Source organism: Panthera onca, chromosome C2, assembly GCF_046562875.1.
Source record: "Panthera onca isolate mPanOnc1 chromosome C2, mPanOnc1 haplotype 2, whole genome shotgun sequence".
In the NCBI taxonomy this organism is placed as follows: Eukaryota; Metazoa; Chordata; class Mammalia; order Carnivora; family Felidae; genus Panthera; species Panthera onca.
The window spans coordinates 70,646,093-70,672,958 of record NC_138347.1 but is presented as its reverse complement, the minus strand read 5'-3'; the positions used below and the strand labels follow the sequence as shown (position 1 = coordinate 70,672,958).

At 35.3% G+C, this 26,866-nt stretch overlaps 1 protein-coding gene across 8 annotated transcripts in view; it reads left to right on the top strand.

Annotated features, from left to right (window-relative positions):
* The window catches only part of ZNF148 (zinc finger protein 148), a 171,453-nt gene that overhangs the window by 127,306 nt on the left and 17,281 nt on the right, over window positions 1-26,866 (top strand). For all 8 annotated transcript variants that reach the window (XM_078453076.2, XM_078453075.2, XM_060639728.3 and 5 more), the window contains 2 exons: window positions 4,452-4,575; window positions 6,065-6,148. In XM_078453076.2, the coding sequence (XP_078309202.1) occupies window positions 4,452-4,575; window positions 6,065-6,148 (208 nt within the window). The remainder of the gene's footprint in view (window positions 1-4,451; window positions 4,576-6,064; window positions 6,149-26,866) is intronic.

The window sequence follows — 26,866 nt, the reverse complement described above, 5'->3', positions numbered from 1 at the left end:
ATGTTAACTTATTTTTGAGAGAGAGAGCAGGGAAGGGGCGGGGCGGGGGGCAGAGGATCCAAAGCTGGTTCTGTGCTGACAGCAGTGATGCCAATTTGGGGCTCAAACTCATGGACCGTGAGATCATGATCTGAGCTGAAGTTGGATGTTTAACTGAGCCACCCAGGTGCCGCCCCGAAAGAGAGAATCTTAAGCAGACTCCATACTCAGTATGAATCCTGACACAGGGCTTGATCCCATGACATGGCCTGAAAAGCTTTTCATTTTAAAATGAAATTTGTAATATATAAAATCTAGTATGGAGAGATAGTAAAAATCTGAAGAATCAAAGTGACAGTGTGAGGGTGGGATATCAGAGATAACCAGGATGGTCAAGATGTTGTGGTGGTTATTGCTGTGTTATTTTGTCATATGTCTTTGAAATTGCACTATTCTTTTATTTCTAATAGGATTTGAAGAATAAAGAGATTTTTTAATTAATTAATTTATTATTTTTAATGTTCTGTTTTATTTTTGAGAGAGAGTGTGAGCAAGGTAGGGACAGAGAGAGACACACACAGAGTCGAAAGTAGGCTCCAGGCTCCGAGCTGTCAGCACAGAGCCTGATGTGGGGCTCAAACTCATGAGACGTGAGATCATGACCTGAGCCGAAGTCGGACGCCTAACCAACTGAACCACCCAGGCATCCCAGAATAAAGAGAATTTTAGAAGATCTCATTTTCCACCTCCATTTGCAGTGAACTGACTCACAACAGATGAGAAACTTAAACTATCACCTCTACATTGTCTTTTGGTTTTTGTTGGTGTAGAAGATGGTTTACATTGATTTAAGAATGTATGATGGGGCATCTGGGTAGCTCAGGGCTCAAGTCATGATCTCAAGATTTGTTTTGTGGTTTCAAGCCCTGCATCAGGCTCTGTGTAGACAGCATGGAGCCTGCTTGGGATTTTCTGTCCTTCCCCTGCTCTCTCACTTGCTCTCTCTTTCAAAAATAAACATTAAAAAAAAAAAGAATGTATGATAAAACTTACAATCATTAGCTTAAAATATGCCGTAATACTTTTAATAGTACGTAGCAGATAGAGAATGGAGAAAATCATGTCTGTCTTTTCGGACAGTAAAACTTTTTTTCACTGAGGGGTGTCTATATCTACTAATGGACCATGAAATTAAGAAAGTGGATTGAGGAGTTCCATTCAGTTTTGAAATTTTTTACTAAGAAATTATCTCTTAAATTTATAAACAGCTAAGAAAATCAAATATGTTGAGTATTGTTTGGACTCTTACTAATTTCTCTATTCATGATAAAGCCCAATTGCTTGGTCTGTATAATATGCCATATTTCTCCAAAAGCGGGAGTGACAGGAAGCACGATAAAGCATGTGGCGATATTATAGGAGGCATTTTAGGACTTACACCTTGAAATCTAAAATCTTTGATTGTAATCATGTTCATATGTTGAGGGGGAAAAGAAAAGCAAAAATATTTTATGGTACTGGGTTAGTAGCAAATGGGACTGCTAATCTCTAAGGCAGACACATTTAACTGGTAGATCGCCTTCTACGAAAAGATCTTGAAAGATTGTGAACAAGAACAGAAGCCACATTTATACCAAGGAAGAAAATTTTTCGTATATTAATGTGCCATTTCTTTTCACTAAGGGACTTTTGTTCTTGGCATACCCACCTCTCTGGCGCTGTTCAGTAACTTTGAAAAATTGAAAGGCATCACTCTTGGCAGAAATTTTTAAAAAGAATAAAGTGGTGAGCTGTGAGGATGTTTCGTATGGGTGGCAGGTAGCCACGTCATTAGACATTTATAGTCTCACTATGTTCCAGACACCATTTTGGATACTGGGGCTATAGTGATGAGTAAAACAACAAAATTACATGGTTTTATTTAAAACAGATTACAAATTGGAAGAGCCACTGGAGTTCTGAGGCAAGATGAATTTTACTCAGTATCTTTTATACAAACATGTTTGTTATTCTGGCCTAAAAAAAGAAAAAAAATTAAATATAAAATGTCCAAGAATTTTTCTTTGAATTTAAAAATATGCTAGATTTTTCAGTCTTCTTATTCACAAGTCAGTGTTAGCTGTTTCATCCATAAAATCCACCTTAATAAAAGGCAGCACTACCTCCAATGCCAGAAAACAATGACCTGGGACTCCTTAACTCTTCATAAAAGGGCTTTGTACAATCAGGGATGACATCCGTTTCACATTAAGTAACTTGGGCCAGATTGGTTCCTTACAGAGCCTTTCCTTGCAGTTGCTATGCCACAGAAAGCTATTGAGCTGCTATGGGTTTTGGCACTTGGATCTTTGTATTTGTTTTCAACATATGTGGAAAAATACCTGGTGCTATCTTGTTTTTGGTTATGTTTTATATAAAGTGCTTAACATCTTTTTGTTATTTATTTTATGTTAGAGATATTTTGAATCTTGTTTTAAAAGATTTTGTGTGGGTTGTTTTTGTTTTTGTTTTGTTTTGTTTTGCCCAGTGTTAACTTGCATATTATTTTGTGACTTGGAGGGGTCAAAAAATTTTAAACTGGCCAGAGATGAAGCTTTCTCTTCTCACTGACTCTCATCAGGAAGCTGTGACACCCACTTCCATTTTTGTGCCAAATGTTTCTCTTTATGACTCTGGTGCATAAGACTTTGAAGCTTTGTTGACCACATTGGCAGTTTGCCCAGAACCCAAATATCCTGTGTAATTTGCATGATAATTACCTTTGATTTACATACAGTACAGTCTTCCTGAATTTAAAGTAAAAAAATGTTTTAAAAAATTAAAGCCTTTCCCCTCTTACCTCTCCTGTTTTCTAGGTTTGAGAAAGGGTCATAGCTGTGTTTACAGGCCCTAATCAGTTTCCACAGGCCTTTGTATTTCCTAAGATGTTACATAGATTGTTGTACCCTATGTGGAACACAGTTTCATAGTTCCCACTCTATATGCCTCCACCTCCAGTATTGTTTCCCTCTTGCTTGCTGTGCTTCTCCTGATCTGATCTCCTACTAGTTTTCTTTGTTATCTTCACATCATATTCTGCTATCTCATTTCTTCTCTCCTCAATAATGAAAAAAAAAAGATTATTTATTATTACTCTGCTGTGTGTCCGATGAGTCAGTTTAATGTTGCATGTGCAACAAATGATTGATAAATTGGAATACATGAAACCCAAAGGTGAGCTGCACTCAGGCCCTGCCCAAACCAGGCCCGTAATACTCTCAACCTCATGAAGCCCAGGAAGATAAGGTTGATTTCTTTGTCACCCATCTTCCTTCTCCATAGCCATTCTGATTTATTTATTCAATAAATGTTTTTAGGAATGTGCTCAACAGTAGCTTAGTAGTCTTAGAATAAATAACCTTAGACATCCTAGACTGAACCAGACTCGAAATTCTATGCTGGATGACTTGAAAACTTAGATTGCTCTTTTTCTCTTCTTTAAAAAAGGGGGGGGGGGGGGATGCAACAGGTAGCATTTATATAGTTCAGAAAAGGGTTTAAGTGTAAACAGTGTAGAGTCCCCCTCCCACTTTATCTCCTCTCTGCCAAGTTCCCGCCATCACAACCAAGGCTACTATACATGTTTTATGTGTACCCTTCTTAAATATTATGCATATACAAATATATATCCTTGTATGTACTTTTTTATATATAAAAATATGCAGAATTGTGTACAAAATTCTAAACCTTGAATATTTTACTTAATAAATCCTGGAGCTTTTTCCATATAAATATATAGAGAGTTTTCTCATTTTATGTTACAACCACATAACATTAAATTGTATTCATTTTCCATGATTTATTTAACCAGTCCTATGCTGATTGATATTTATGCCATATGTATCTAAAACATAAAACTTTTGTCCTATGTTTGTGACAGTTTGAAATTGAAAATAAAGTTATACTCACCCTAGCAGAGAGCACTTAGGGACTCTGTTAGACATCAGCTTTGGAGAAGGGACAGAGTGCTGAGATCTTATTTAACCAAGTTCCAAGGTTTTACTAATAATTTTTACCATTCTGAGTCACATTGTACCTTCCTACAATTAGTGATAACATTATTCTAATAACCTTTTCAAGTTTGGGGGAAAAATGTCATAATTTCTGGTGACCATTGTTTGCATTAAAAGGCATTACCTTGAGGCGCCTGGGTGGCTCAGTTGGTTAAGCATCGGACTCCGACTCAGGTCTTGATCTCACAGTTCGTGGGTTCGAGCCCTGCATCAGGTTCTGTGCTGACAGCTCAGAGCCTAGAGCCTGGAGCCTGCTTTGGATTCTGTGTCTCTTTCTCTCTGCTCCTCCCCCATTTATGCTCTGTCTCTCAAAAATAATTAAACACTTAAAAAACAAATAAAAAAATTAAAAGCATTACCTTTGTGAGTATTATGTTTTTAAGACTTCTTTTGTTTTTATCTTTTTTTGTTTTTAACTAGATCCTTACAATAAATGAGGATGGATCACTTGGTTTGAAAACCCCTAAATCTCACGTTTGTGAGCACTGCAATGCTGCCTTTAGAACGAACTATCACTTACAGAGACATGTGTTCATTCATACAGGTATTTCTTGAATTAAAATGGGCCTATGGCCATTAAGAGATTATTATTTTTACTATTTTCATCTTTGTGTAAATGTCATTCATTTCTAAGACTGTAACTAACCAGGTATTTATTTCAAATCAGAGATTTCATAGGCCAGAATATCAGAAGGAAACCAGGAAAACTTTAAATGAGAAAACAATGGGCACGAATGTGCATAATTAATTATAATTATAATATAATTATATATAATATAATTAAACACTTATCTGGCTTAATGTGTTCTTTTCAGTTAGAGAAACTGTTAAAGAATGTATTATTAAAAGCCTATCAACATTTATTTTTCTCTGCAAGACATCCAGATGGAGTTTGAAATATGAATTTGGGAATCAGATATTAAAAAATGATAATTAAGAACATGACATTATAGAGAGCAGAACTAAAGACTAATCACAGATCCTTGGGGAAACACACTGGACACGTAGGTTAAATTAAAGGATATGGGGTGGGAAGATAGAGTAGTAAGGTACGTTTGATGGACTAGGAAATTACAGTATCCCAGAAACTAAAAGAAGAGACGGTTCCAAGGAGGGTATAATCAGCAATGGCACAACCTTCATAGAGGATAGAGAGGAATAGAGAACTGAAGAAGAGCTGTTAGAATAAATAGCAAAGAGAGCACGAGTAGCTTTTAAGAAAGCAGAGTATAAGGGTTAAAGCACAAGTGGGTGGTGGAGGATTTGAGACATGGGGTAAACTACTCTATTAAGAAGAAGTGGTGAAAAGGAATGAGAGAAAGTAATAACGTTGGAGTGTTTCAAGATTTCTGGAAAGTTTGTTTGCAAAGGACAGACCTGAAGAATACTTACTAGGAAAGGTTCCAGCAGAGAAGGAATGATTGAAGAGACAAGATTTAAAAAAAAAAAAAAAAAAAAAGGAAAAAGATGTTTGAAAGTTCCCAAAGTCCTGGAGAAAATAATTGAAAGGGCATAAAGTGATAGTTAGCCACAGAGAACAAGGTGGGTGGATCTTCTTTTGGATAAAAAGGAAGAAGAGATGTTTAAGATAGCATAGATAACCTGTAGAGTTCTTTCTAGTCTTCTGATTTTTTGATTGTTTTCTCCTTCCCTCTCTTTCTTCTTTTCCTTTTCCTTTCCTTCTCTCTCTCCCTTTCCTTTCCTTCTCTCTCTTCCTTTCCTTTCCCTTTCCTTTTCCTTTTCCTTTTCCTTTTCCTTTTCCTTTTCCTTTTCCTTTTCCTTTTCCTTTTTTTCAGACATAGAGCAGATTTGATCTCATCTTTCTATGATTGTGAAAATGTGAATTTTCTAATTGTGGGGGGAAAATTGAGGAAATAAAATTCTGTTAAATTAATGAATAGTATAAAAATATTTTATGGATAATTTGGAATTTTAAAGAACTTGGGCTTTCAAGATTTATCTTTCCTCAGAAATAGTAACTATGAACTGTGTTTTATCCAGTAACTAATTTGTGGATGTGAAATTATTTTAAGGTGAAAAACCATTTCAATGTAGTCAATGTGACATGCGTTTCATACAGAAGTACCTGCTACAGAGACATGAGAAGATTCATACTGGTGAGTGTTGCCACCCTTCTTACGGTCATTAAGTTTATCATTCTAAATATGGGGAAAAATTTTTAACAGATAGCAACTGCTTGCCACTTTTCATCAGTTTTGTTTCTTAAGAGTGTATATCATAGTTTAGATTTTTCCTTTCAATAAATCAATCTTAACTGTTAAGACTTGGCTTTAATGTCCAAGCCCAATAAATTACTTTGAAATAGAATTTCATAATAAAATATATTTAAAAGGATGTAAGAAGATTTTTGTGAAATAGCTTTTTCCTAAGATGTTTAAAAAGTTTAGGGTTAGGTAATTATCGTTCATATTAATTAGTGGCAAGAAGCAAAATGCCTGAGCCCTAAGATACCACACTTTTTTTCCCTTACTAGTTCATGTATATAGCTTACTGTGTCAAGAGAGTTGTAATCCTAATAAATTGGAGACTTCCAGTTTTTTGGGCTAAGTTGTTAATGATTTAGAAACAAATATTTCAGATCACTTATAAAGGAACCCATACCTTAAAAAGTTAAGTCTTATTTTAGAGCAGGTGTTTATTTGCTTTTATTTTATTTGCTTTTATTTTATTTTATTTTATTTTATTTTATTTTATTTTATTTTATTTTATTTTATTTTATTTTTTGACAAATGTAAAGCCAAGTTTTATATATAACCTTGACTTAGTAGACTGTTAGCTTTTGACTTTGATGTCTATAAGCATGGTGAAAAGTGTTTCTTTAGAATTTATTTCTAGTGTTTTGCCTTTTTTGTGATGGAACAAAAGCAGAGTTGGTGAATTGGTATCACTTTGATTCTTACATTTAAACAGATTTGGGAATGATGGTGATATATGAATATTGAAAATACTAATGTTCTTCATATTTTTCTATATTAAGTAATTAAGCAAGTATCTGCCCAGTGTTATTATTTCGATGTTTTCTCAAGGTACCTGTAGTACCTATGAAAGGGCATCCTGGACAGTTTGTCATATAAAAGAAGCAACTTCTTCTGCCTAATAACTTCCCTTTCTTTTTGCCCCTAACAAAGAAGCATGAATGTGGCCGGTCTCCTTAGATAAAACTTCCAACTGTGCAGCACATGTATATACTTTAAAGTTCTACTTTTCAGAGATCATTATGCACAACATCCATTTCAGTTTCTTAAGTAAACATGTATTCATCACTTCCAGATGGAAGGGAGTGTAATAGGCACTTTGGGAGAAAGAACAACTTTATTGATTTTATGCAACTTGTAGCCAAATTTATATTTCTGTACAGTAATAAAACCTGATCAGGTAATGACAAACTGCTTAAATAATTTTGTATGTTCTTAATACCTATTAGGTTTTGATGATTTACTCATTCATTCAACAAAAATTTACTGAGCCTTCAGTATTTTTCAGGTATCAGAAATACACAGGCAATATAAGGTAGTTTCCATGAAATTTATATTCTAATGGGAGAGACATACATATAAACAAGCACAGTGTGAGAAGTGTTGTAGAGTTTTATACAACATGCTGTTGTGCCCTTGAGCAAGAGTCAGATGTGTTAGCTATTAAGGGTATGTAGGGAAGGGAACACAGACAAACTGCAGGAGGCTCAGTTGAGAGAGAGGGGGTGGGGGGAGAGAGGGGAGTGTGTGTGTGTGTGTGTGTGTGTGTGTGTGTGTGTATCTGACAAGAAGATTTTTGAAACAGTACTTTCTGTTACTGCACTCTGCTATTTTCTGTTCTGTTCTAGTAAATTTTTCTTTAATGTGCTGGTCACAACTCTGTAATCTCACTGGAAAAACAACTCTGCTAGGCCAGGAAGGGTATCTTGGATTTAAACAGGTTATAATGGGTAGTTAATATTTATTGATAATTTACTAAGATCAGATATTGTGCTAATAAATATTTTGTTAAATAGCTCATTTAGTTCTCACATTAATCTTGAAAGAGGAGCTATTACTGTCCACATTTTTTGTTGAGGAAGTAAGATGAAGCACACAGAAGAAGTTAAGAAATTTTTCTAAATTTATATAATCTGGTAAATATATGATGGACCTAAGATTCCAACTTAACTCTGTGACTCCAGATACACATGTGAAATCACTTAACTGCAGAATGGGACTAGAAGCAGAACAATATCTTTGGACTTTTTTGAGTTTTTCTTGCTATGCCACTAAGCCACTTACAGCTAGCCTTCCTAAGTTATTTAGTAAATATCTTCCTAAGATATTTAGTAATATCTAAAAAGGACGGAAGCAAAGGCTGGGGTTCTCATGTTATAGAGTATACAGTTAGAAAAAGATAAGAAATTGAGAGGAACAACCAGAGCAAACCAGTAACTATGGTTCCTTAACAGAGAAAAGTTTCTTTTGAAGAGAGACTCAGTTTGCTTCACTGTTCACCCCACCTCAACCCCCCAGATGGAACTGACAAAAAGGGAATTGCTTTTCCTTCTTCATTTTCTTGGTTCTTTTTATGGACTCTTTCTGAAGACAGTAAGGTACTTTTGTCTTGTAATCGAGATACCTGTAAGCTATACCTATCTGGGAATATATATTTAGAACCACAAATATGTTCTCCAACATGTATTATTCTGTCCTTACTGTTCTTCTTTCATGTTTTAAATGGCTTTTAGTTTTGGAGAGGGGGGCAGTGCCCTAAAGTTTGCCCATGTCAAGGCTTTCTCTCTCTAGGTTCTTAATTTAGAAGAATGCATCGAAGTAGTTATGGCAGTAAAGAAATTTTGTGTATTTTTAAATTGTCTAGAAGGTAATGAGTCATTTATCAACTGATCCTCAAAGGTCATGTCATGAGAAGAACTGCTAGTTCCTACAGGCTCAGTTTTCCTTACGGTCTCCCTCATTCCTCTAGGCCTCATTCTACTGACTCCTGTAGCTTTCCCAGCCTCCAAGCCTGTACTCTGCTCTATTTGCAACACGATTGAAAATCATTACCTGCTTGACTGCTTTTGTCACCAATCAAGAAATCTGTGGCTTTTAAAAACCAAAAGCTTGATTTGCTTTTCAAATAGAAAATTGTAAAACTCAGCTTGGATAGGTTATCACTTAATAATGTTTCCAGAATGTGGATTAACCTATGAAATATCATTTTTAGGGGGAGTACTGTTTCATCTAGAGGCTGATCCATGAAATTCTGGTTAAAGCTGTAGCCTAAAGCATTGAAAAGGGCAAATATTCTTGGGACTGCTATTTTTGGCATTTATGGGAGATTTCTATCTTCTTTGTGAATGTGTTCTAGGCCCTTTGCTTACGGTATGTTTGGGAATATGGGAGAGAAGGTGTGGACTTGAAGCCAAGATTGAACATAAACATCTTAATTGATCATTTTGTTTAGGGTCACGTACATACCAAAGTTAAGCATTCATTGTCACTGTCAGATTTACGATGTCATCATGTACTTTTATTTTATCTATGGTGTCTTTTCCTTTGCATTTTCAAATGCATATATAGACTAAATTTTCAAATAACATATATCCAGTTATGTTCTTCTCTAGGCACCTTGTCACACTTTTACTCTAAGGAAGTGGCAGTCTTACTGCCATGGAGAAGGGGGTATGGGTTTGAGGTGTAAAGAACTTAATATAATTTTCAATATTTTATTTTATTTTATTTGTTTTGGGGGGGGAGGGGGAGAGGGGGAGAGAGAGAATGAATGTGAATCCCAAGCAGGCTCCATGCTGTAGTGCAGAGCCTGATGCAGAGCTGGATCTCACGAACCTTGAGATATCATGACTGAGCTGAAATCAAGTCGGATGCTTAACTGACTGAACCACCCAGCTGCCCCTCAATATTTTATTTTAATTTTGTATTAGTTCTCTAAATTCCAATAAGTAGTAAACCACAGAATACCTATCTTGATATTCTGCCTGTTTTAGCAAATCATGGTTATTTTATAGTATGGCAGTTTTCATAATTTATTTTTATCTCATTAGTAAGATGTCAGGAGCCATTTTTGTACGTGGGGAAGTTTTTATAGAATCTTCTTCCTCCCTAAAATAAAAAGGATTTTGAAAATCAAATCATTCAGAGTTAAGCATTTTCATTAGTTTCTTTTCCTTTTTTTTTTTTCTTTAAGGCTTTGGGGGCGCCTGGGTGGCTCGGTTGGTCAAGTGTCCGACTTTGGCTCAGATCGTGGTCATGAGTTTGTGAGTTCGAGCCCCACTTTGGGCTCTGTGTTGACAGCTCTCCGCCTGGAGCCGGCTTCAGATTCTGTCTCCCTCTCTCTCTGCCCCTCCCCTGCTCACAGTGTGTCCGTCTCTCTCTTAAAAATAAACGTTAAGAAAAAGCTTTTTTAAAGCTTTAGTTCTTCATACATACAATTGTATAGATGAAACATAAGAACCTGGAAAACCTGTCACCTAAGTTAGCACTCTTTACACCTGAAACATGTTGAGCTGCTTTTCCTTCTGACTCTGACTTTTATTCGCAACCGTGTTAAAAGGCTGAACGATAGCATTTTCTTTTTTTAAAAACCAGTTGGGCTAGTGGGGTGGAGTAAGAATGTTGATTCACCCTTGACTAAATTAACTCAACACTTTGTACTTCCTTCATTATAGTTCAGTTATTAATAAAACATACAATTTTTTTCTCTTATTTGAATCCCCAATCTGTAGTTTATTAGCTATAATAGAGAGAGGTCTCATTAAAGGAAAATGTTACAGACCTAGTTAGAGTTTAACTCTTGTTTGTGGAGATGAAGGAAGTGAATACTGTTTTTGCTACTGAGGATGTTGCCTGCATTACTTGCTGCTGGCACTTTGATTGCTGAAGCTAGATACTAGCACTGGCATGGGCAGAGCCTGCCAAGAAAGATTAAGCAGGGAACTAACTACAGATTGCTGTGACTGACATTTCTCTGGTTTAACAAAGCCAGAAACCAGGTTTTTTCCCTCTGTAAAACTGTTGATAGTTCACACTAAAAGATTTGATTACACATAAAATACATATAAAGCTTTAACACTATAAAACCAAGTATCTCAGTAAAGATGTAAAAGAAATCATACACACACCCACATATACACATGTATATACACACACATACGTACATAAATAAATAAAACTATGTCATACTTTTAAAGTTTTTTTATTTGTTCAGAGAAGTCATTCTGAAAATTAACTCCATTTTAACATTATGCATTAGTACCGAAATACGGAGAACCAGAGGCTGTATAATGAAAGTTGCCTAGTTTTCAATTGTGTATATTTTGTGTATGTGAGTCCCTTCCCCTCAAATCCATGTGAAATGTTCTTTGTTAGTTCATAGTGTCTGTAGTTAAAAAAAAAAAAAAAAAAGTTTATCGTTTGTTTTGACAGTCTCTAGTTTAACAAATTGGGAATCTCGAAGTAGTCTCATTCTTTTATTTGTATCATTATTGAATGAGTGAACATGTGAGTGAGATGACTCACAATTTGACAAGTCCTGTACAAGCAAGTACAGACAACATGTGCTTGAAGTGTTTAGGCCAGTGAAGATTCAGATCGGTGGCTTCGTGGAAGATGTTAGAGTTTTCCATGTGTTACATGGCAGTTAGGTGTCATCACGGGAACTATAGGTAGTAGAGCAGAAGCATGATGAAGCCAGGACCAGGAGAAAAATCTGGTGTATTGAAGTTGGGAATGTTTGGGCAGAGATAGGTAAGCAGATAATAAGTTCAGAAACACAGAGAGAGTGACAGACATTTTGAAAGACATCAGGACAATTGGAGATGCCACATAACAGGACAAGCAGTGTGTCTTGCTAGGTATGCTAAATGTGCTAGGTTAAAAGAACCAAAAAGAGGCAGGTACTTTAAGATAGTTAAAAAGCTAGAAATTCCTAAGAATTCAGATCATGACCCTAATAATAATGTCAAATAAATTTATTGAGTACCTGTTCTCTGCCAAGAACTGAATTAAACAGTACATAAGTTATCTCACTTTATCCTCACAGCAGTCCTGCAAGGAGAGGCTACTATTCTCCGCCCCCCCCCACCCCACTTTTTTTTTTTTTTTTACAGGTAAGGAAACTGAGGGTCAAAATGATTAAATAGTAACTTGCCTCAGTGTGCGCAGTTGGTTAACAACACAGTCCAGGTCTTCAGAATTCATTCTCTTAACCAGTATGCTATTCAAAGGGTAGATCAAGCACCAAGAAAATTTTGGGTTGACAAAAACTTTTGATTTTAAACATGGAGGTTTTTATTTTGTTCGGGTAAGAGCAGAGCCACTCACAGACCTGGCCTTACAGCTTGCAGGTAACTGGGTGTGCCTGCCTGAAATGAAGTCTGTGGATGTAGCAGTAAGAGCAGGTCCCACCTGATATGGAGTAAAAAGCAAGATGGACAGTGTATAAGTGGCCATTCTGAATAGAGCAGAAAAGGGGATGGTGTAGATGGGGGGTGAAGAGCTAAGACTAGAAAGCTTGATTTTAGAACTGTATTGTCAAATCTTGATGCCAGGCTAAGGAGTGACAAATTTATTATCCTGTAAGCATTATAAAATATCAGGGCATTTAAATTCCATGTTGGAAGTATATTATTGGTCTGTGAAGAAAAGTGGAAATTTAGTGAATGTGTTACTTTTTTTGTTAACTGTTTAGAACTAAACAAATAATTTATTCAGATAATTGCAAATGTATTAATCAAGTTTATTTTCAGGTATTAAAGGTTTTTAAACAAATGAAACAACATTGTTAAGCTTTAAGGAATGTAATATTACTTCAGTTTTGTGACCAAGTTGTGAGAAGTAGGCAAAATTTGGAAACCAATGGAGTATTGCAGTGAAACAGAGTTATGTATTTTGGACTTTAGATCCTCTTCATTGTTGTTTTTAATATTTAAATTCATGTATTTTGAGAGAGAGAGCAAGTGGGGAAGGGGCAGAGAGAGAGTAGAGAGAGAACCCCAAGCAGTCTCCATGCTGTCTGTGCAGAGCCTGGCGCAGGACTCGATCTCATGAACCCTGAGATCATGGCCTGAGCTAAAACCAAGAGTCAGATGCTTAATCAACTGAGTCACTGAGGTGCCCAAGATTCTCTTCATTTTTGGACAGTATAGGATGCACTAATTCTCAGGAAAAGAGCTAAAAAAGGACTCCCCACATTTAACTTAACACATAGAACTTCTAAATTTTTTGAAAGTTACTTCTGGGCAGCAGTTTCTCAGTTTTGATTGTTTTAAAATCATTTTTAGTTACTTTAGAAAATGTGGTTAGTCTAGAACAAGATAAGTTACTTTAATATGGGTCTTTCCCTGACTCCCCCCTACCCCTTATTATTTCATACTCCACAGAAGATGAAGCATTAAGACAGTTGAATCTAAATCTGATGGTTTCTTGTACACATTCTTTTGGAAGAATACAGTTACTTCCTTGAATTCAAATACCTGAAGACCTTCAGTATTTGAAACTTTCTGACAACTACTACTTATTATTCCAGAATTCATTTGAGTGGATTACCAGCATTCATGCTTTTCACATCTAGAATTCGTTACATTTTCAGATGTTTGGATTGGCTGATAAAGAAAAAAAATTATTGGTTGAAAAAGTTTTTCATTTGACAACTCTTAATGACAATTTCGGGATTCATATATTTTATTAGGGTCTTTGATGGAAGAGTGGCTGACAAAATGTACTGTCTGGTTTGGACAAAAGATGAAGAAATAGGATATAGAGGAAGGCGATCTGATTTTACTTATCAAGGTTATTTGTTCTTATTTTCCTGGATACTTTAATTCTTTTTAATGTTTATTTTTTATTAAAAAAATTTTTTTTTCAATGTTTATTTATTTTTGAGAGACAGAGACAGAGTGTGCGTAGGGAAGGGGCAGAGAGAGAGGGAGACACAGAATTCAAAGCAGGCTCCAGGCTCTGAGCTGTCAGCACAGAGCCGAGTGCAGGGCTCAAGCCCACGAACTATGAGATTATGACCTGGGCCGAAGTCGGACGCCCAACCGACTGAGCCACCCAGGTGCCTCTAATGTTTATTTATTTTTGAGAGAATGGATATGAGGCAGAGAGAGAGGGAGACACAGAATCGGAAACAGGCTCCAGGCTCTGAGCTGTCAACACAGAGCCTGATGTGGGGCTTGAACTCACGAACCATGGGATCATGACCTGAGCCAAAGCTGGACATTTAACTGACTTGAGCCACCCAGGCACCCCTCCTGGATACTTTTAAGTTCCTTAGACGTTATCTCTGAAGAGTTTCTGATTTTCACAAGTTCTTAAATGTTATTATCATTTTCAACTCTTACTTTGAATTTTATGGAAGTGTCTTAACATTCTTTGAAAGCAGCCACAATAATAGGAACTGCTTCTACATATTTTATAACTTTTTTGCTCTCCTATAGATCTTTTGGAGAGAGTCACATGAACTTCATGATACTGTTAGGAAGCAAATATGTCATAGGACTGACATCCTAATGTAGTAGTAGGTAGTTAATTTATCTCTTCAGCTCCATCTCCTGTGCTGCTTTTATGCTGTTTGCATTATTGGTCATTGATGGAAATACTTCCTACTCTTTATTTTCTACAGGACATAGAAAATAAATCAACTAGAAGTTTATTGATTCCCCCTCCCCATATATTTTCATCCATCTGTAAATTCTTTCCAAGGCTTAACTGATTCTTCTTTACTTACATTTCATTATCTATTTTGATTTTGACTTTCTAAGGGCATATAAAGAATAACTGCTAAGCAAGAACTTTCAGTGTGCATTTTTAATTATTCTAGAAAGTATATTCAGTCAACTCTTAATTACCTTGGGGAGCTGACTAGATTATAGATTATTTAAAATTTAAAAAGACAGACGCAATTGTGAAAAAATAAATACTGGCACAAAAAGAATAGCATATATTGCTATTGTTTGAAGCTACAATAGTATTCTCATATATAGTCCTGTTCTCCTTATATAATGGAAGAGTGGTCTTCATCCTTAAAATTCAGTCAGGTGTGTTCTTACCTACTTCATCTACTTTTTAGTTATGTATCATTGGATAGAGGGGAGGGACATGAAGTCTGATCAGCAGTAACTCTATAGAGTCTTAAGAAGGTAGCTTTATACCTATAGACAGATCTTCCTGTTAAGACATTTTATTTTTCTAATGCCAGAATTGGGAGGAAATGGAGGATGGACTCATGGAAACCTGGAACTGAAAGGTATTCTTTTAAATTGTTAGGATTCAGTGAAAAATACCAGGATTTCCTTATGCTAAAGCCATGGGCATAAATGATTAGGGACTAGGAGATATTTGAGGGGCTGTTAAGGAGATGAAATGCGAAGCAGGGGTGGAGAAGAGAACTATCGTTACAAGGAGGGGTAGAGGCCACCTACTAAAAACATTGCTTGATGCTGCACTTAACCGTTGAGACTTCTATTATTTAATAGGAGAATTTGCTCAGTGGCTAACTGATGTTGTGTAGGTTTTTTATGATATTAAAAAGAATTAGATTGTAGCCACGAAATAGACAATGGTAACAGACTGTTCTAGCAGAATAATAGCAGTTTTGGTCATTTTTCCCTTTGTATTTCATGTGATATTTTGTATTTCTAAGCTGTTAACATTTGCATTATTTTAACATTTTGGATCACAGTTCTTGAATGATAAATATGTTCCTGAATATTGTGTATAAACAAAGTTTACATTAAATCATTACAGTGGTGAATTGAAAGTTGAAGCCATTGTTCTTTAACAATCAGGATTTATTTGGTCAGGAGTGTTTGAATTTTAGATTGACTAATTAGCTATTAAAGTTTTTTTGTTTTTTTTTCCCCCCACCCTGGGACGCCTAGGTGGCTCAGTCAGTTAAGCGTCCAACTTCAGCTCAGGTCATGATCTCATGGTCCCTGGGTTTGAGCTCCATGTTGGACTCTGTGCTGACAGCTTGGAGCCTGGAGCCTGCTTCAGATTCTGTGTCTCCTTCTCTCTCTGCCCCTCTCTGCTCTCTCTCTCTCTCAAAAATAAATAAATGATAAAAAATTTTTTTTAAGTTTTTTTTTTTTCTACTGAAAGTAACTTCTCTTTTTTTTTTTTTTTTTTTAATTTTTTTTTTTCAACGTTTTTAATTTATTTTTGGGACAGAGAGAGACAGAGCATGAACGGGGGAGGGGCAGAGAGAGAGGGAGACACAGAATCGGAAACAGGCTCCAGGCTCCGAGCCATCAGCCCAGAGCCTGACGCGGGGCTCGAACTCACGGACCGCGAGATCGTGACCTGGCTGAAGTCGGACGCTTAACCGACTGTGCCACCCAGGCACCCCTCTGAAAGTAACTTCTGAAATGAATCCCAATCTTTCTTTTTCTCTCTCATTGCAACAATTGTTTTTATGAGGTTTCTTAGGAATGCCACTATCATACTCTTGCAAAGTAATGAGGATCTGAATTTATGAACAAGACATTAAGACCAGAAATGGAATGAGATTGATGTGAGAGATATTTTAAAGGAAGAATAAGTATAGATGAAATTTAATAGCAGTGTAAACAGAAGTAACTAATGGAGTGAAGGCAGTATAGGCCAGTTGGTTCTCAGCCTTTATTGTGGAACCCTGGGTTTCAAATGAAATCCTACATGGAGCAACATCAATAGTCAATTAAAAAATAAGGGAAATGATTTCAGGTGGTCTCCTTGGCTCTTGATTAGTTGACAGATGTTACCAGTACTACTCAATTGTTACTTATTCAAGGAGACTGTGCCAGGTTTGAAGTGACTGAAGAATTAGCCTCTGTGGAACAACTGTAGGCAAGAATATTTTCAAAATGGAATGATACACTTTAAATGGTTAAATTAAATCTCAATAAAGGTGGTTTTATTTTCTTAAAAAGAATACACAAGAAAACATTATTTCAGTATAATCCAAAGTGGACTCCACTAAGATGTGTTACAACTGATTGTGGGAGAAATATGTGTGGAGCTGAAAAAGTTTAGTTGAACTAATTTACAGAGCTTGAGAAAATGTAAAGCATTTAAAGCTTGTTCATTGTATTACCTGAGCAGTACTTTGTGGAAACATTTGAATTTATTATGTGTCATTGAACCAGTAGTTATCAACTGCAATCTTCATTTGCTCTAATGGATTTAACCCTTATTGCTCCCATGAATTTTCCTCTGAAACAGAAGCGAATATCCTGACTTATTCTAATAGCAGTTTAATATGTTAGAATTGGTAAAGTTTCATTGGAAGGTTGTTGTTCTTTTTTTTTTTTTTTAATGTTTATTTTTGAGAGAGGGAGAAAGAAAGGGAGAGAGAGAATCCCAAGCAGCCTGTACACTGTCAGCACAGAGCCCATTGTGGGGCTTGAACTTGCAAACTGTGAGATCATGACCTGAGCTAAAATCAAGGGTCAGATACTTGACTGACTGAGCCACCCAGGCACCCCTGGGAGTTTCCGAATATAGATGTAACGTTAGAATTTTTCTGAATGAGAACTACTCCCAACCACTATTATATAGAACAATGGAAAATGGCTCTGAAAATTAGGTTTTGCTGAAGACTTGAAAATGTTTCTTAGTAAGTTAAACCTAATGCTACAAGGGGAAAACAGTGTTGATAGTGAAACTTATGTGGTAAAGTCGTTTTGAAAGCTGCTAATGTTGAATCACAAAATGCTGCTTTATACACTTCCCCTATTGTTACCAGTTACAAGAGGCAAAATCTCCATTCCCACATAAATATGGGGTAGATACATTTTCCAGCCTCAAATTATATTTTCATTAGATTTTAGACCTTGATGCAAGCGCAAAAGAAATTTTTGTATTTCACAAACCATTCAACTGTAACGCCACCTCCTCTTTCAGTTGCAAGTAATTCATCTCCAATGTAATAGCATGCTAAAAGGCAAATATCAAGAAAAGAATCTAACAGATTCTATAAATGCCTTCCAAGTGATGAATAATTCTTAATTAAAATTCTATTTTCATGGATTAATGTCAGTATCTTTGTGACTTTTAAGAGTTTTAAAGAATACATAAAATCTCATTACAGATCAGCATTAGCAGATAAACGTTTGCAATCAACTTTGATGATAAGGAACATTAACTTCCAACCCCAATTCAGTGAAACACAACATCCTCCCATAAAAAATTATCCCAGTCTTCTCATTAGTACATCTGTATGGTCAGAAATTATATTCTATTATTACTTTGCTATTCTGTTATTATCATCCTTATTATTATTATATGTTGAATTTCATCAATAAAATATACATGGAAGTTCTTTTTTCCTTATAGAAGTATGTATACAATATCCTTGATTTTTACCTCTTTGCCCACAAAACTTAATATATTTACTATCTGACTCTTTATAGGGTAAGTTTGCCAACCAGTGTCAAAGTTTATTCTTTGACTGTCCTACTCTGTCAGTTCTTAGACCTCTGCTTTATTGATGATCTTGTCATTCATTCTACCTCACTCTTTGTCATACCTTAGGCTAGTGGTTACCAAACCTTAATCTCTTCATGATTTCAGTTTCTCATTTTCTAAGCACTATCTCCTGTCATTGCTGCTGATGCTTTCTGGTACTTAGGTTTCAACAATCTTTTATCTCTACTAGGACCTACAATCCAGTCATTATACCTCCTTTTCACTAGCGCTCCTTTTCCTCAGCATCTCTTTCCTTTCCAGTTTAAATTCTGTTGTCATCGTAATCACTACTTTGCTTAACTCATACTTTTTGTTCTCTCTGGCTAAATTACAACTTTGGGAAATTTAACTCTTGCCGTTTGTGAAATAAAACAAAGCTGTGCGGAATTAGGGTCACATTAAACATTAAGTGGGGCCCTTAATGCCTTTTGGAAATCGTGTATTCCCTCACAGTCCATTCAGTCTACCACTCATCTAGATGGGGTCCATATTTCAGCCCATGAGCCAGTTCCACTTGTTGCCTGTTAGGGTAATTAAACTTTTATTGGAACATAGCCATATCCATTCCTTTATGGAATGTCAGTGGCTGTTTTCTCCTTCCAGTACCAGAGTTGAGTAACTGTGACAGAGATTGTACGACTCTGAAAGCCTAAAATATTCACTGTCTGATCTTTTACAGAAAAAGCTTGCCAACCTTTCTCCCAAATATTTCATACCTTCTCCTTTTCATAAACCTCCAACATTTCCTCCTACCCTCTCACTTTCAGCTGATTGTCTGTTTCCTATTTCACTGAGAAAATCAAAATAATCAAAAGAGAACTTTAGTTCCTAGTACTGTATGTATTCCTCTGTGAGTTGGAAAGCTTTCGATCTTTTGGAGGAAGATGAGCTAATAGTGATTTATTTTATTTTGCAAAATAGCTGGGGATTTTTCTGGTGTTTTGTATACGTATACATTTAGATAGTTTAAATTTTCGTTACCTTTTTCTTCTTAAGGGAAATATATTTTCTTGGCTTTAAACTTCTTTTTTTCATTATTTTAAACTGAGGTTTAATATACATACAATAAGGTTTACTATTTTTAGTGTATGCACTGTGTATACAAATGTATAAAATTTATACATTTGTGTAACCACCACCACAGTCAAGATAGAGAACAGTTGTCACTCCCCCAAATTCCTCTCCAATTCCCATCCTTTGCCTCTTTCAGGATATCCTATAAATTAAACCATGTGGTTTGTATCTTTTGAGTCTAGCTTCTTCCACTTATCATAGTGCCTTTGAGAGTCATCCGTGCTGTTGATGCATCGGTTATTTCATTCTTTTTTACTTCCGAGCATTGTTCTATTGTGTGGATATACCACAGTTGGTTCACCCATTCTCCAGTTGAGGTATATTTGGGTTGTTTCCAGTTTTGGGTGATTATGAGTGAAGCTTCTATAAACATTTGCTTTTAAAATTTGCATATAGCTTTTTTGTGAACACATTTTCATTTTGCTTAGGAAACTACCTAGAAGTGGATTTGCTGGGTCATATTTTAAGTGTATGTTTAACTTTATAAGAAACCACCAAACTGGTTTCCCAAGTGGCTGTACCATTTTGTCTTCTATAGTAGTTTGTAAGCAGTCCATTTGATCTGTATCCTTGACAATACTTGGTATTGTCATACTTCTTTTTTTTTTTTAGCCATTCTAATAGGCATGTACTTGTCTTTCATTGTTTTAATTTGCATTTTCTTAAGGACCAAACATGTTGATTATCTTTTCATGTGCTTATTTGCCATATGTATGCAAATACAGATATTTGAGGGATGGTTAAAAGTATCAAAGAATGTGTTTGGTAGCAGATATGTGATTTGCAGTTTTTTCTCCTATAGACTTATTTTTTCAAATTGATAGAAAAACATGATTTTCATGAAAGACCTCTTCGTGTTTTCCAAAATAATGTTACATTTAATTTCAGTTTTATGTACAATATTAACTTCCTATTTCTAAATGTAATACAAAATAAAAAGTAAGATAGTAATGAATCTACATTAATTATTTTCTGAAATATGCAGAAACCCAAAACTAAAAATTTGGCAAAAATATTAGGCTTCATTTTTCTCCTTGTTAATATGGACGATAAGTTTTATTATATATTTCAAATAATTTTTTATATTCAATGGGTAATATAAGACTTCTTATATAACATCTGTTATCTAAAAAACGGGTTAAACTGTGAGTCAGTGTTTAGTACCAGAGTGATGAAGCACTAAAAGAATTTAATTTACATCATATGGAAAATAAATTACCTTTGGAAAGTATTTTTAACCTGTAACTTGTTTGTTTTTATTCTAATTATATACAATGTAATTCGTCAGATTTGTGCTTTGCTTGCAGCAATTAAAATGCTGTTACTGCATCATATATGGAATTAATGGCACAATCTCAGTAAGCAAAGATTCTCATTCACAGTGAATAGTCTTAAGAGTCCATAATGAAATTCATAAAGACTTGGTACCATCAAAATAGATTATATAAAATTTTAGAAATTCCATTGTAAAAGTATTGAAGTTGGTACTAAGTACTAAGTTTTAAAGTAGTAAGGCAGTTTGCTTGTCACTGACCATTTTTTTGGAAGTAGAAGATGGGGAGAAAGTAGACAGAAGATATTGGACTTGCTGTAAAATAACCCAGTCTCAGGTTGCCCTAATCCATTTGGAGATTTAGGTTATCAGTCCCTACACTGAGCGCTTAGAAGAAAGGGTGAACTCTCTTTAAAAGACATTAACATCATCCAGAGCCTCTACAAATTTTCATATGTAGTGCTTTGCATTCAGTCAAAAATTACAGTGCATACCAGGTGATAGGACAGAATCACAAAAAAGTAAGAGGAAAAATACAGATAATAAAAAACAGTCTTTAGGGTGGCTAAGATGATAGAATTATTTGGGAAACAGTTTAAATCATAGAAAGAAAATCGTAGAAAGTTATAGAAAATAGTTAAAAAGATGGAGAATTTTACCAGAGAATTGCAGTCCGTAAAAAAAAGAAAATGAAAATTCTAGAACTGAAAAATAAAATATTTGATATACAGAGTATATATATATAACATAGGCTTAACAGAAGAATAGAGATAATGAAAGAGAGGGTTAGTGAAAAGTGGTTTGATATCACTAGAAAATATCACAGAGAAAAAAATGAAAACAGAAAAAGAGACATAAAGGATGTAACCTTTTCCACTGGGATATAGAAAGTGCTAGTCATGATAGAAAAAAATTTGATAAATTGGGTTACATTAACGTTAAGACTAGGTTCGTTAAAGACTCTGTTAAGAAAGTGAAAACTAAACCTGATGATTATGTACAGAATTCCTACTAATTTGTTATGGAGAAGACAAGCTAATAGAAGGGTAGGTAGAACTCTTGAGCAGTCACTTAACACACAAAAAGGATATCCAGATGATTAGCAAACCTGTGAAAGGGTATTCAATTTCATTAGCCATGAGGAAAATTGCTTAAGATTGCAATCCAGTACCACTTGAACACACCCCAGAATGGCTAAAATGGAAAATACACACCCTACAAAGTACTTAGAAGGATGTGGATCACTCAGAACTCTTATATACTGCTGTCAGGTATGTGAATTGGGACATCCACTTTAGTAAACTTTATCTGCCAAGGCTGCACATGTTGTGTGTATATAGTACACGTATATTCACCAAAAGGCATGTATAAGAATGTTAAAGCAACATTGTTATTAATAGCCCAAAACTGAGAACATCCCAGATTTCCATAGAGTTGAGTCAATAAATCCTAGTACGCTCATGTGATAGAATACCAAACACGATGTTGTGATAAATCTTAAAAGCATGACGTTGAGTATAGGAAGCCAGACACAAAAGAATACATACTGTATGACTCCATTCAGTTTAAGTTCATAAAAAGGCAAAATGAATTATGTGTCAGAAATCAGGATAGTGAATACTGATGGAGAGAGGGTAGAAGTGCATCTGTGTGCATAGATTCTATTTCTTGGATAGGATACTGTTTACACAGGTGTATTATTCACTTTGAGAAAATTCAGTAAACTGCATTTATGTTTCGTATACTTTTGTGTAAGTATATTACACCTCAATCTATCTGTTTTTAGAATATGATAAAGGTATCGTCTGTGTACTTTTTTGTATGCTTAAAATTTCCATAACAGTTTATTAAAAGGCAAAACTAATCTCTGGTGTCAGGAGTGATTATCTTTGAGAGATTAGTGACCAAGTGAGGCTTCATGAAGTGCTTAGGAGATGCTAGTGATGTTCTTTTTCTTGATTGTGGGTGCTGGTTAAATGAGTCAGTGGACTTTGTAAAAATTGAGTGAACTATGATTATGATTTGTTTACTTTCTCTATGACTGTTACACTCCAATAAAAGCTTTGCTTGCTTAAAATGAAGGAAGGAAGAGGGGCGCCTGGGTGGCGCAGTCGGTTAAGCGTCCGACTTCAGCCAGGTCACGATCTCGCGGTCTGTGAGTTCGAGCCCCGCGTCAGGCTCTGGGCTGATGGCTCAGAGCCTGGAGCCTGTTTCCGATTCTGTGTCTCCCTCTCTCTCTGCCCCTCCCCCGTTCATGCTCTGTCTCTCTCTGTCCCAAAAATAAATAAAAAAAAACGTTGAAAAAAAAATTTAAAAAAAAAAAAAAAATGAAGGAAGGAAGAAAGAAATAATGGGAAGCATTAGGTAAAATAAAATTGACTGTTGATAATTATTAAAGCTGAGTGATGGGTACAAGTACTCTTTATATTGTTTTGTGTGTGTTTGAAAATATAATAATTAATATAAACTATAGGGACAGACAGCAGATAATAAGTTGCCTGGAGAAGGGGGAATAGAACGAGAAAGGGTGAGAGGAAGGGATTATATAGTTGAATTCATTGTCTTGAATGTGGTGATGTTTTCAAAGGTATATTCATTTGTGAAAACTTATCAGTCAAATAGTATGAAAAAAAAAACACACAAGAAAACCTAGGTTCCATCTATTCCACTCTTGTTCTTTTCTTGTCATTTCCAGACACTGACAGGCACTTAGTACTTGTTAATGAATTGATGAAAGCCTGGTGTGCATTTGGTCCACAGTTTGGGATTGCTCTGAGATAAACCATGAGGTAGATAGATGCATTTGCTGCTGATGTGATTTTTCTGGAGATGAAAGAATGCCACCAGTGTTTTTGTTCCTGGGCCTGATTATATTAGTACCATGACTTTGGGCAAAGGTTTCCTAGCCTGGCAACTGGGGATAATGTACTTAATTGGTAAGAATAGAGTTGATTCAACTGTAAGAGTGCCCAGCAAGTGCTTGGCACATGGTAGGTGCTCAGTAAAATGTTAAGATTAAAAACATAAACCAGACAGGTGTTCTAGGTTGGAATGCTATTTCACCCGCATTTTTAAGATGACACTTTAAAAAATAGAATAAACAAGAACCGTTGTGCTTGTTTATTATCTTTGTTTAACTGACAGCTGAATTCAGAAAAATATAGCTGCTTGAAATTGTTACTAATTCTGAGTCCCATTGTCTGAATTCTTCGCTAAAAGTTCTCTTATGCTACTTGCCCATGTTAGGTTATCTATACCATCCTTCTTAGATGCACTATATATGAAATAAAAGTGTTGGCTGCAATTAATGTAAAAAGGCAAATCATTTTTATTGTGACAATAGAGACAGTGGGCAAAAAATCAAAAGACCCTGATTAGGGCTCAGATTAGGAAAAAATATTTTAGTGATTAAAAAAAACTATGTTTTGAGAGAATGCTTCTTCATCCTTTGATGCCCTAGTTAATTTTTTTTTTCAATTTTTTTTTTTTAACGTTTATTTATTTTTGAGACAGAGAGAGACAGAGCGTGAACAGGGGAGGGGCAGAGAGAGAGGGAGACACAGAATCTGAAACAGGCTCCAGGCTCTGAGCTGTCAGCACAGAGCCCGACGCAGGGCTCAAACTCACAGACCGTGAGATCATGACCTGAGCCGAAGTCAGACGCTTAACTGACCGAGCCACCCAGGCGCCCCAATTTTTTTTTTAAATAAAGGAAAGCTGATGTGCATTTGCCCAATCTTATATGAGGATAGTGTCATAAATAAGAAAGATAAGCTGATGATGGGTTTCTTTCTTTTTATGGAATGCAGTACAGAATACTGCATAGAATAGAGTTCAGTATAGAATAGAGTCTGTTGATTTGGTAACCTCTTTATGTGGTTAGTGTAATCTTAATTGTTTTCTAGAGCACTTGTAGCTCCAGAGGTAGCTGGAAAATGGGGTTTTATATTAAGTTCAAGATCAGACTAAAATGTTTACAAGTCAAGGTAGTGCTTACTTAGCTCATTGTTTAAAATTTACATTTGAGGTTCTAACTTAAATTTCCTTTTGTTATTTTAATTTTAATCTTGTACCGCCTAGGTGTTATCATTAGGACATCAATCACTTAGTGTTAATATGCTTAGATATTGTTACACGTTGTGTATTGGATGCATGTATTGGCCCATTAGAGAAATAAGATGTGGAAATTGCCATAATTGTATGATGTTCAGTTTAATTTTAGACTTAGGACAGTGTTTGTTTGTGTTCCACATGTGAGTCCTAGACCAACTCTCAAATCTTTAAAATTGTGAATAAGGTCTGCCTGGGATATTGCTCTTACTGGAGGTGACTGATAATTTTTTACTGTTGTCTGTCTCATAAAGCGAAGTCTAAAACCTAAGCCAAAAACAGCTCCCCACCTGTCATTTGCTGTTTCATCTTAAGAAGACTAGACCACTTAAAAAATTACAATGTAAATGTATAATTTCATAGCCCCGCAAAAGAAAAAAAGCCAAAGGAAACGAAAGAACTCTTTCTTCATTTTCTTTTGTGGGAGGAGGTGGTGACCCCAACCAGTTACTTTTTTAAATGGGCAAATATTATCAATGTTTCTAAAGTTTAAAATGGCAGAAGTTGGAAGTTTCTCCCTGACCTCCATTCTAGGGAAAGAAAGCCATTCTATTGTACTGGAAAGGTGGGCTTTAAAATTTGGTACCTGGAAAAATTACTTTTTCCTTTAGTTAACTTAAAACCTTTTGGGGTTTTTGTGGTCAGTATTGATTTAACCGATATGTCTTAATGTTACTGTGGCATCTTCACAGTTTTTATTACTGACCTAATTTATATTTCATTGGTTGTAGTTTAGTCTCAGATTATTTCCTATAGAAGATAGTTTTTTGCATAGTGCAAGCATACCTTATTCTATTGTGCTTTACAGATACTGCTTTTTTTTTCTTCAAATTTAAGGTTTGTGGCAACTGCGTCAAGTATGTCTATTAGTGCCATTTTTTGGATAGCATTTGTTCACTTTGTGTTTCTGTCACATTTTGGTAATTCTTGCAGTATTTAAAACTTTTCATTATTATATTTGTTACGGTGATCAGTGATCAGAGATTACAGCTTGCTGAAAGCTTAGATTTTTTAATTAAGAGAATGTGCTTTTTTAAGACATGCTGTTGCACACTTAATAGATTATAGTAGAGTGTAAACATAACTTTTATTTGCACTGGGAAATTTAAAAATTCATTTGACTCCTGTCATTGCAATATTTGCTTTATTGTGGTAGTCTGGAACTGAATCCCTCAATATCTCTGAGGTGTACCTTTTATGCATTCTTCTTAGACTGATAAATGATCTTTCAAACCTCCTGGAAGGACTATAGGCAAAAGATACATTTTCTAAAGTTGTAAGCAAATAACTGAATATGTGATTACTAGCCCATGTATTTATTTCAGTAATCCTTCTTGTTTCCCTTTTCCAAAACTTATTATCAAAGTTAAGGGTGTTTGCATTTGGGATATTATAGTCTAGCCATTGGGTTTATAACTATAATCAATATGTAAATATAATGATAATCATTTATTATTAACCTCTTCATTTCTTTTTTTTAATAACTAACATTTATTGAACTATTAAAGTACACCAGGTTTCATTTTTAAATTAGTTCACACAGGTTATCTAATTTATTACTTTACAGATAAGAATATCAAGCCTTAAGAGTTTAAATAACATGCTCAGTTTCTCACAGTTAAGAAATACTGAGCCCAGCATTAAAATCCAGCCGGTCTGCCTCTAGAACCTGTATTCTTAAGTATTTACAGTGCTTCTCATAATAGTGCCTGATCTTTTTTGGTTAGTGTAATATTGGTTATTCTTGTGAATTTTGTCATACCTACCTGTTTTTATGATTTGCTGAAGATGGACCGTTCCTTCTGTTGTGAACTATGTATTACTGGATAGGCCATGTGAATTTTGTCATAGGTTTAGTATTACCATAAATATTTTTGACCTAGATTTTAAGAAGACTTCGTTAAATATATTCACTATCATAGAATTGG